Raw genomic sequence first — 12386 nt, forward strand, 5'->3', positions numbered from 1 at the left:
CCCAAACAAACAAACTATAATCGGCGCAACAAGGAGCACTGTTTAAGTTAGCCTGGACGACTCAAAGAGGTATTTCTGTGGCGCAGCTTACTTCGCTAGCATGTGGCGATATACAGCAGACAGAAATTTAGGAAGGTAAATATGAAATCTTCCATTCTGTTTCTGCCCTAAGATATTTTTTACGGTTGCGACCGTGGTGCAATGGTATGCACATCCGACTTACACCAACAAGGTCTCGGGTTCGATTCCCCGGCCCGTAATGTTGGCGACATTCAATCATGTAAAACTTCTCTACAAGTGGTGTCGTAGGACACGCCGTTCGGACTCGGCGATAAACTGTAGGTCCCAAACAGAAGTAAGTAGCGCCCAAACAGAAGTATGTGATACTATAATCGACACAATGATGAACACTGTTCATACTGGGCAGTGCGCTGTTGGGAGAACAAGGTACCAATATTATCCTACGACTCAAAGATCTAATTTTGCATCACAGCTTACTTCACGGGCTACCGACGATAGCACAGAAAAATCTAGAAAAGTATAAACGAAATCTCCCATTCTGTTTCTGCCCCAATATATTTTTAAGTATATTTACGTTCCGTGTGTGAGACTCGAATAACGTTTCCGATACAAGTATTTTTTTCAAAGAAAAACAATGAGTCACCAAAGATATATAGCCGTTTCTTATCAGCACTTACCTCGATATTTGCTATCGATGTTGTTTTGTTCTCTATCAATTCTTTGGAAGATGTTAATTGATTTTCTAGATTGTATCAACAGAAGTCAATTAAATGTCAATTAAAAATTGACATTGTTTTATGAAAATGCATTTTTGCAGGCGGGGAAAAATGAAAGCAATGAATTTAGAGATACGAGTTCAAGATAAAATGTAAAATGTCAAGGTTAGAAAAAAATGACTATGGGGTCTATATAGTATGATATGAGAAGTGATAAAATCGTTGACCACAAACCGAACCATTGCTTTATGGGAGGTCAACAAGATTTCTTTGTCAGCACCAAGTGCTACCGGCCAGGGGCTTGAGAACTATGCTCCTATTTATGATCCTGCCCAAATAGCTGTGACTTGCGCGGACAATTTAAATATGCTATCGAAACTTACACCCAATATCTGGGGGAAGTTAGTGGTCGGAACTAGAACGCCATCGACCAATATTATCAGGGGGATCTTCATTTCAGCCGTCCAGGTGGCAATGGCGGATATTTTCATATTTCTCAGATGGAAGAACTATACCGACGATAGGTCCCGACGCCAAGATAGTACAATCATCCGCATACATTACGATATCTATGCCGTCTGGTGTGTGGAATTTCAGAATGATAGAGGTTAAACAGTTCCGGAGATATCAACACGCCTTGGGGAATACCCTGTTTAACTTTATGGGTCTTGGACTTATTATTCTACAAACGACTTACGTCCACACATATAGTTGATTATCCAACGTTTTAAACTCGGCAGGAGGAAAGTCTTCTCTATATCCTCCGATTGCTTGGCATGGTTGACCGTATCGATAATCTTCGATATGTCAAGAGCCACCATAACTCTTGGGTCCACGGTCTGTTCTAGTTCAGTCCTCGACTGATATATGTGGATATGGCGTGTAATCCTGTTGTAATTCTCTACAATCTTAGCTACTGGCGATTACACAGAAATCGACCTGTACGATTCACCTCTGCTGGCGTCGTTGCCATGCTGGACCACCCTGCCAACTTTTCAGGCTCCTAGGCTAGGAGGGTTGCTCTATAAACACTCTACGTTTGCTCTATAAACCACCGGATATGTTACTATAACGCCGTTGAAAATAACAGCCGTTTTCTCATCCTTCTTTGCCGGATTCGAGAGTTATTTAACCGTTGCCCATAATTTACTTAATGCTGTACCAGTGTTGCATTACTTCAGATGGTGTAGCCACTTTTTCCGCCTATGTTTGCCTACTAGCCTATTGACTTTAAGAGTAAATTCCTAAGTCTTGGGTCTTCAGGTTTTGTACAACAAACTCTATCATATGTACGACGACCCCCTGCTGGAAAATTTGGTCGGATTTTGGGTATTCGACCAGCAGGTATATAGAGAGTGGTGATGTCCGTGAAAAGAAGTTTCAACTACCCGATGATCTGAGGGAATTAAAAGCTCTCTGAACCGGTGATTGAAAAGCCAACCGGCTTTTCCATGGTTCAGAAAAGTACTGCGGTCAGATGTTATGAAGTCGGGTGGTATGTTTACGGAGACGATGATCGAATGATGGCCTGAGCTAAGGGAAATAAGGGGTTTCTAGGACACGTCATTTATCAGATCTAGTCAAAATGATGATGTCTGGCAAGCTTTGTCAATCTCCCCTTATTCTCGTAGAGGTGTCTTCGTTCACCGTGCAAAATGTGAAGCTATCAATTTGTTCAGTTAACCCTGTACTCCTCTGGTCATTGCCTAGGACGGAATACCAAAGCTCATGGTGATCATTAAGATCCTCTAGCATCAGACGAATATTGTCATCCAAAATCGAACTAATGTCTGGCATATAACACAAGGCACAGGTTTTCATCTGCGGTATTTACATATTAAGCAACTCTACCTTGGCAGTCTTGGTGATTGGCAAATTTGCTGAATCCTTGCCAATCGACTTTTCCATGGTTAAGAAAAGTACGGCGATCAGAGGTCATGAAGTCGGTGTGTTTAAAAAGACGATCATCGAAAGATGGTCTGAGTTAAGGGAAATTACGGATTGCCAGCATACGTCATTTATCAGACCGGTTGCCACAATGGTGATGTCTGGTGAGCTGTGGCAATCTCCTCTTATTCTCGCTGTTGCTATATCCACTTATCCTCGTAGGAGTGTCTTCGTTTACCGTGCAACATGTGGAACTGTCAGTTTGCTCGCCCAACGACTGTACCCCTCTGGCCATTGCCTAGGACGGGATGCCAAAGGCCATTGAAGTCCCCTAGCTGGCTGAAATACTTCGGTTTCTGGTCAATCCGGTAAGAAAGAACCCACTGCCGCGGGATTGGGCCGATATGTTCATATGGGTGCGTGATTTAAACCTTTCAAGTGGTGAACAGTGTGGCAGTGGATTGGGCAACTGGAAAACTGCTTCTCATCACGGGGAGGAGTAGTGCCTCTAGAGTCTTTGCTACTGGCAACAGGAAGGAGGTATGATTCGCCTCTGCTGGCATGTGGGTCCAGTAGCAGGATCAACCTGCCATCGTTGTAGGCTTCTGTTACAATATGGTTGGGTAACAATAGATTGAGGACTCTTGTCAAATACTCAACCCCTGGATCATCCAATTGCTTTTGACGAATTCGCTTTTTTAATGACGATAAACGTAAATTGTGCTGCTAACTCCTCGGGCGGGAGGGATCTTATATGGCGCAGCATACTAATCTTCGTCCTATCACTTTCATCATGGTGCTCTATAAACTTGGGGTTAAATTAAGACGATGTTGAAAGTAACAGCCTTTTTATCATCCTTCTTTCCCCTATTCGAGAGTAATTTCAGGTGGTCTAGCTACTTTTTCCGCTTATGTTCGCCTTCTAGCCTTTTGACTTCAAGACTAAGTTCCCTTAGTCTCATTTCTTCATTTGCTATTCCTGTAGTTTTTGCTGGGAGATTTGGTCTGATTTCGGGTATTCGATCACCAGATATTTAGCGAGTGGCTGCAACAGTGACGACGTCCCGGAAAATTCTCTCAGGTACCGGAGTATCTGAGGGAATAGGCAGCTCTCTGAAACGATGGTAGGTAAATTCTCTGAACCCTTGCCAATTAGATTGGTTCGGAAAAGTTCGGCGGCAAGGAAGAAGTAATGAAGGTGGCCTGTTTACGGAGACGACGATCGAAAGATCTGTGTCTGGGGTTGTCATTTATCATACCGGGTGCCACAATGGTGATGTCTGGAGAGCTGTGCCAATTTCCTCTTATCCTCGTTGGAACTTGTTCGTTCAAAAAATGTGGAGCTATCATTGCCTATGACGTACGTCAAAGCTCATGGTGAGAAATGAAGTCCCCTAGAACCAGACGATTATTGCCAGCGAAAAGCGAACTAATGTCGGGTATATAACACAAGGTACATCTATTCATCGGCGGTTAGAACACATTAGGAAACTTTACCTCGGCAGTTCCACACTACTGCTACTCCAATATATTCCATGAGTCAAGCTCGTGTGAGACAGATAGGTCTATACTGAACAGACTGATGCATTAGGAAGGCAAGTCCTGCTCCGCTTCTTGTGCGATATTTTCGCAAAACGTTAGAACCATTGCAACCAAGCTATAGGCAACGGCGGGCTTTGTTTCCTGAATCGCTTGGACCATAATGTTTCTCCGACTCGTAGAGTCTACGACTTCGCTGACTTTGTTGCGGAGACAGTTGCAAATGAATTGCAGAAATGATGCATTTTCGGGACGCTCACCAACAACATGTGGTGTTAGATGCTGCGTTTGTTGTTGTTAGGTAAACTGGGAGGGGTTTCTCATATTTCGACAACTAAGTTGGAAACACACTGGGAGATGACATGATACAGCAATTAGCAACATAACTTCAAACTCAATCCGGTGCATAGAACCTACCACCGTGGAATTGGAGCACAATGGTAGTAATGTTCCTCATAGGATCACAGCGCGGTCAGATTGGGATTTGCAGTTTTGAAAGCCAGTTCTTCTACTATAAGAGGTAATGGTGGGAGATACAGTAGATCAAAGTGCACTTCACTGCACCACTTCATTGGTTCGAATTGATGCCTTGCTTCTTTGTACGCTGTGATAATTGAGCGTGTAATTGTCAGTGGATTCATTCCCCAGCTTATACCTTTTCAATTCTTGCAAGTGTAAAGTCCTATTAGCCCTTGGCACGTTTCTCGCCATTGGTTTTGGATTTACTTTAATTAAAAGCATCAAATCAAAAATTACCTCCCACACCCCGTGCTTGTGTCTAAGCGAGCCTCTAACTGTTTCCCACAAAGCGGAATTTTGGTGGAGGGCTAGGGTTTGCCATTAGAATCAACGTCCTAAAAGTCCCCATCGATCACATGTGTGCAAAAAAAGTTATTCAGGGTCAAAGGTAAAATTTTAAGGGGTTTTTTTAGGTTTTCCGATTTATTTTTTGAAAACGGTTGATCCAATCAAAAAGTGGCTAAAGTAAATATTGTACACAGAAAAATTATCTACAAGTCTGGTTTTAGTAAGTTTTTTTCCTAGAAGGGACCATTCTTGAGATACACTAGCGGTCATCTGAATAGGTTTGATTTTTTTTCTTTTTATATGCTAAGGTATCTTCTAATGTGTTTGTATTATAGATCCATACCATTTACTTTTTGAGAGTCCTATACTATGCCAACATTCCCAAGAAAAAACTTGACGATGTTGCCATATTTTCGGAAAATATCCCAATTGTAATAAAAAATGTACAAAAAAGTGTCAAATTTTTGCGATCATCAGTATAGGTTTGAATCAAATAAAATTGAAAAATTGTACTACGCATGCAAATATTACGCTGTTTTTTGGTATAGTTTATTAAAATGGAACATTCTGATAAATCTTACAACAAAGTTGAACCCCTTTATTAGGAACGTGGGTTCAATTCTCAACCTGGAAAAGTTACCAAGAACTTTCAGATAAAATCAAGAAATATTCCAACAAAAACGTTGTATAAACCTGCTTTAAATGACTTTTTGATTTCGTTAGATCTCTTCTGAGCTTCGAAAATTGTCTGAAAGCAAATACGAAGTGTTGCCATATTATTATGATCGATAAATTGGAAAGGTCATTGAAAATAGTTGGTATTTTAGTTCAAGTTTCATTTTTTAACTATCCCTGCAGTACAAATTTAAGTATTATCATGCTCACAAATCCACCATAGTTGACCACATGTGTCATAAATGTTCGAAAATTGGTCTGGAAGAATGTTTCTTCGACTACAAAAAAGTAGAAAATTGTAAATCAAACTTAAATCAAAGGGGCATGATATCGCCGACTTTTATAGTGCTGTAATACCTATATAGTCAGGTCAAAGAGCTTTTTTCTGTTAACTAATCATAAAACAAACACGAATAAGTCCAAAAGAATGGACTACTGAGTTTATACAGAACTATAAAAGTCGGCGATATCATGCCCCTTTGACTTAAGTTTGATTTACAATTTTCTACTTTTTTGTCGTCGAAGAAACATTCTTCCAGACCAATTTTCGAACATTTATGATACATGTGGTCAACTATGGTGGATTTGTGAGCATGATAATACTTAAGTTTGTACTGCAGGGATAGTTAAAAAATGAAACTTGAACTAAAATACCAACTATTTTCAATGACCTTTCCAATTTATCGATCATAATAATATGGCAACACTTCGTATTTGCTTTCAGACAATTTTCGAAGCACAGGAGAGATCTAACGAAATCAAAAAGTCATTTAAAGCACGTTTATAAAACGTTTTTGTTGGAATATTTCTTGATTTTATCTGAAAGTTCTTGGTGACTTTTCCAGGTTGAGAATTGAACCCACGTTCCTAATAAAGCGGGTCAACTTTGTTGTAAGATTTATCAGAATGTTCCATTTTACTAAACTATACCAAAAAACTGCGCAATATTTGCATGCGTAGTACAATTTTTCAATTTTATTTGATTCAAACCTATTCTGATGATCGCAAAAATTGGACACTTTTTTGTACATTTTTTATTATAATTGGGATATTTTCCGAAAATATGGCAACACCGTCAAGTTTTTTCTTGGGAATGTTGGCATAGTATAGGACTCTCAAAAAGTAAGTAGTATGGATCTGCAATACAAACACATCAGAAGATACCTTAACACTTAAAAAGAAAAAAAATCAAACCTATTCAGATGACCGCTAGTGTATAGCTGTTCTTATAAACACACAATTTTTATGCACATATAAGGGAAATATGCACATATTCAGACGAACCGGCTAAAACAACCGAAGTAACCGAAAAATAACCGAAAATGTTTCCTAGAAGAGCGAAATTATACCTTTATTTAAAAAAATCCAACAAAATTAGCCCATTTAACTCACATGTGTAATCGAAAGCCCAACGGGAACGACACCAACGAAAACTCTCCGATTTTTTGAAGTTTTGTCCGAAGGTAGGGTTTGTTGCGCTGATTATGGTTGGCCGGTTATTCGACCCGAAAGGTCAAATTTAACAACCGGGTTAGACCCGGTTCTGCTGAACCGATTACTGCAAGGTGTATATCGTTTGAAAGCTTATGGAAATACCTAACACATAGTGTGGTCAGTTTAACCGGTGCGCCTCATAATGTATTTACGCGGCTAATTTTTAATTTGAATTTTAGATCCCGATATCTCGAAAATTGTAGATCTTTTTTAAAAATCATAAAGACCATTCTTGTAGACAATTGTCTTACCGTTTTTGAGAAAAATCAAAAAAAACTGAATAATGCCTCCAAAAATGACCTTTGACCCCGAATAACTTTTTTTGCACACATGGGATCGATGGGGACTTTTAGGACGTTGCTTCTAATAGTAAACCCTAGCTCTCCACCAAAATTCAGCTTTGTCTATTTTGTCTGGGCTACTATCAATACTTTCAATTATTTTGGTATCTAAATGATATTTTATCTATTTATCTATGCCACACCATTAAGATAGTGTGCAAAATATCTTAGAAATCAATTGAAATTTCGGCGAAACATGGCCACTACCCTGAATATAAATATCTGAGAAAACTATGAAACTTTAACCAGTTCCGTTCTCAATTTTGAATCAGTAACTAACCAACTAAACAATCAACATGAAATTCGGTAAGTTGGGGTTTTCGGGGACAACCCAGCTAATGTAATAAATTTATCAATAAATGAACATTTTTTCTTCTTTCCCTTAATTTCAGTCATCACCTTGGCTATCTTGGCTTGCGTAATTGCATGCGGTATGTGCTGTGATCCCGATGACAACAACATGCCCAAATGCAATACCAAAAATCAAAATGTACCCATTCGCAATTTCTGGGATCCCACATGCTATTGGGAATGTAAAACTGCTACTGGTACCGCTGAGACGGTCCGTTGTCCTGATGCTCATTTGTTCGACTCTGATAAAGGTGAATGTGTCATGTGGAATCAATGGGTATGGACCAATCCTTGCCCTGCTAATTAATGATGGTATAACGACAATGAAAAATTAAATTTGAAATAATAAAAAACACATAACTTGACGACAGGAAAATTGCCTAATGTATTTCTCAATTTAAGGGTGAAAGAGGAATGTGTGACCCGACATTTTTAACTGGCAAAATTAGACAAAAGTTGGTAACGTGTATGGGAATGATAGTGATCTCCTACTTAAAATGTGATCACCTAACGACGGGGATGTAAAGGAACATGTGCCCATCGGTGTTTCCGACTCTAATAGAAAGTTGCCTCGTTGTTATCAGGGACTCTCAACGAGGATGATATGACACTCCTGCTTTTATGGACCCTTTTCTAAAAATGAGTGCTTCTATAGACAATTTCTGTAAGAAAGAGTGCTTCTGTAGACACTATCTGTAAAAAAGGGTGCTTCTATAGACACTCTGTAACAATGGGTGCTTCTATAGACCCTCTCTGTAGGAAAGGATGCTTCCACAGACCCTTTCTCTAAGAAAGGATGCTTCTGAAGGCCTTTCTCTAAGAAAATGTGCTTCTATAGACCCTTTTTCTAAGAATGGGTGCTTCTTTAGACCCTTTCTCTAAGAAAGAGTGCTTCTCTATAGAGCCTTTCTCTAAGAAAGGATGTTTCCTTATACCCTTTTTCTAAGAAAGGGTGCATCTATAGACCCTTTTTCTAAGAATGGGTGCCTCTATAGACCCTTTCTCTAAGAAAGGGTGCTTCTATATAGACCCTTTCTCTAAGAAATAGTGCTCCTATAGACCCTTTCTCTAAGAAAGGGTGTTTCCTTAGACCCTTTTTCTAAGAAAGGGTGCTTCTATAGACCCTTTTTCTAAGAATGGGTTCTTCTATAGACCCTTTCTCTAAGAAAGGGTGCTTCTATAGACCATTTCTCTAAGAAAGGGTGCTTCTATAGACCATTTCTCTAAGGAAGGAAGCTTTTATAGACCGTTTCTTTAAGAAAAGGTGCTTCTATGGACCCTTTCTCTAAGAAAGGGTGCTTCTATAGGCCCTTTCTCTAAGAAAGGGTGCTTCTATAGACCCTTTCTCTAAGAAAGGGCGCTTCTATAGACCATTTCTCTATGAAAGGTTCTTCTATAAGCCCTTTCTCTAAGAAGGAATGCTTCTATAGACCATTTCTCTAAGAAAGGGTGCTTCTATAGACCATTTCTCTAAGAAAGGGTGCTTCTATAGACCATTTCTCTAAGAAAGGGTGCCTCTATAGACCCTTTCTCTAAGAAAGGGCGCTTCTATAGACCATTTCTCTATGGAAGGTTCTTCTATAAGCCCTTTCTCTAAGAAGGAATGCTTCTATAGGCCCTTTCTCTAAGAAAGGGCGATTCTATAGACCATTTCTCTATGAAAGGTTCTTCTATAAGCCCTTTCTCTAAGAAGGAATGCTTCTATAGACCATTTCTCTAAGAAAGGGTGCTTCTATAGACCATTTCTCTATGAAAGGGTGCTTCTATAGACCATTTCTCTAAGAAAGGGTGCTTCTATAGAACATTTCTCTAAGGAAGGAAGCTTTTATAGACCCTTTCTTTAAGAAAGGGTGCTTCTATAGACCCTTTCTCTAAGAAAGGGTGCTTCTATAGACCATTTCTCTAAGAAAGGGTTCTTCTATAGACCCTTTCATAAGAAAGGGTTCTTCTATAAACCCTTTCTATAAGAAAGAGTGCTTCTCTATAGACCCTTTCTCTAAGAAAGGGTGCTTCTATAAACCCTTTCTCTAAGAAAGAGTGCTTCTCTATAGACCCTTTCTCTAAGAAAGGGTGCTTCTTAGAAAGAGTGCTTCTCTATAGTCCCTTTCTCTAAGAAAGGGTGCTTCTATTGACCCTTTCTCTAAGAAAGGGTGCTTTTATTGACCCTTTTTTAAGAAATGGTGCTTCTATAGACCCTTTTTTAAGAAAGGGTGCTTCTATAGACCCTTTCTCTAAGAACGGGCGCTTTTAAAGACCCTTTCTCTAAGAAAGGGCGCTTTTAAAGACCCTTTCTTTAAGAAAGGGCGCTTTTAAAGACCCTTTCTTTAAGAAAGGGTGCTTCTATACCCACCTCTGTATGAAAGCGTGCTTCTATAGACCCTCTCTGTAAGAAAGGGTGTTTCTATGGACCCTTTCTCTATGAAAGGATGTTTCAATAGACTCTTTCTCTATGAAAGGATGTTTCAATAGACTCTTTCTCTATGAAAGGGAGCTTCTATAGACCCTTTCTCTAACAAATGGTGCTTCTATAGATCCTTCTATAGATAGCTCGATCTTCTTGCATCTCTAGGTCTGAATCGGAAAAAAACTCTTCCGTGAGCAACTGTGAAGACATCTCTCGTTTCGACAAAGAATTGGGCGTCGGTCGAATCCGACAGACCTGTATAGGAATTCAGTAACTTTTATCGATTGAAAAGGCGTTAAAATACCTTTTGTTTTTGTTACAACTACTGAGTAAAGTTGTTAAAAAGTTACTGAGTAGACCCCCTGTGCTTCCCAGGTAGAACGCTTTAACGGATGAGGCTATGGATGAAGAGATGGATCACTCTGCCACATCCGCAACCATCAGGAGTAGTAAGGCCCGGGAAAGAAAGGACAAACGCGGCTATAAAAGAGTGATGAATTACCCTAACATTGAAAAGCGTTCGCTAACTATCGAACAAATTCCTTTCCCTATGGTAATCACCAGTCCATAAACTGCGATGACTAAAGCGGATCCAGTCAAGTCCAAAAAACCCAGTTGTCTAGTCCTGCCAACTTGATTCCATCGGCCCCAACGACACTATCGGACTGCAGCAAGGTGACTCTCGCTCCGAAGTCGGAGAAACCATAGGGACAGACGCAGACGAATCAGCCAAAAAAGGCCCGGGAAAGAAAGGACAAACGCGGCTACCAAAGACCGGTGAGTTGCCCGAACATTTCGAAGCGTTCGGCAACTATCGAATAAATTCCTCTCCCTGAGGTAATCACCAGTCTAAAAACTGCGATGATTACAGCGAATCCAGTCAAGTCCAAAAAAACGGTGGTCCAGTCCTGCCAACTTGATTCTATCAGCCCCAACGACACGATCGGACTCCAGTAAGGTGACTTCCGCTCCGAAGTCGGAGAAACCATAGGGACAGACGCAGACGAATTAGCCAAACAAGGCCTCAGCTAGTGTGACAATTCCGCCTGCGCTAAAGCTGCTGAGGGAAATAGCAACTGAAAGGGTTCTGGTGCTCCAAATCCATAGAAATCTGGAAAACAGATAATTGCACACTCGGTGGCTATAAACAGGTCCAAAATAGAACAGTTCGAGGAGGAAGGATGTTGTACGACATACAGTCCATCAACCTCAAAGCAGGCTAGCGTCCTATAGACAAGCACTTCACAACAGGTGTGTGTGTGAAGAGAGTGCGGTCTTCCGTCATGTGCTAAGATGGAAAAACTGTCGAGCAGTACGTGAAGAAGACCACTTACCAGACAGTTAAAAGAGTTTAACCTGGAGAGGCCTGCAAAAGTAGCCGAGGGTAAAACCCCCCAAAAACCTTCTGGCGAGAAGTCACATGTGCCACCCATTCTTGCGAGAATGATCACCCAGCAAGATTATAACTTAACTTATAACATAACGTCGCCAAACGTGACTGAGGTCCTATCATCCTCCTTTCCAGGGTTCGAGAGTGACTTAACCGTTGCTTACAATTCACTTATTCAGGGTCCAATGTTGCAACTCTTCATATGATTTTACCACTTATGTTCACCGATCAACCTGTTAATATCCAGTGTCAGCTCCCTGACTCTGAGGACACTGGATTTGGCACGACGATGCTCATAACGCTCATTCGTTAGTCCCGTCGTCTCTGTTGGGAATTTTTGCCTCACTTCGGGTGTCCGACCAGCATGTATACGGCGAACGACGTACATCGGCATGTATTACAACTCACCGAAGTTTGAGTGTGATACGGATGTGACAAACTGAACACATCCATAGTGGTCGTGGGTTTTCCTTTGTCCCAGCACGGACAATCAGGAGCCGGCATATTCTGCTTCCAACTCTGAAAATGCTACAAACATATGTACACTGAGATGGCAGGCGCTGGCCGGTACACGGGTGTTGTGTGGTTCCTGGTCAATCTGGTATCGAAGAACCCGCCTCCGAGGGATTGCCAGAATTGTAGTGTTAGATCTATGACAATTAAGAGGAAAGACAACAACATTGAGTACTCCAGGCTATATGAAGGTGTAGAGGAGGCTCAAACAATAGAGCAAACATCTCTGTCCTAGACTGGCAATCAAA

At 40.7% G+C, this 12386-nt stretch overlaps 2 protein-coding genes across 4 annotated transcripts in view; one reads left to right on the plus strand and one right to left on the minus strand.

Annotated features, from left to right (window-relative positions):
* The window catches only part of Vsx2 (Visual system homeobox 2), a 459366-nt gene that overhangs the window by 14909 nt on the left and 432071 nt on the right, over positions 1–12386 (minus strand). The gene's annotated exons all lie outside the window — the stretch shown is intronic.
* On the plus strand, positions 7724–8196 carry LOC141399974 (uncharacterized). Its single transcript, XM_073979366.1, has 2 exons — positions 7724–7786; positions 7873–8196. The coding sequence occupies exons 1-2, from the start codon at positions 7777–7779 to the stop codon at positions 8136–8138; spliced, it is 276 nt and encodes a 91-aa protein (XP_073835467.1). The 5' UTR covers positions 7724–7776; the 3' UTR covers positions 8139–8196.

The sequence above is a fragment of the Musca autumnalis genome, unplaced genomic scaffold (assembly GCF_047663935.1).
Source record: "Musca autumnalis isolate F117 unplaced genomic scaffold, ASM4766393v1 scaffold_3, whole genome shotgun sequence".
In the NCBI taxonomy this organism is placed as follows: Eukaryota; Metazoa; Arthropoda; class Insecta; order Diptera; family Muscidae; genus Musca; species Musca autumnalis.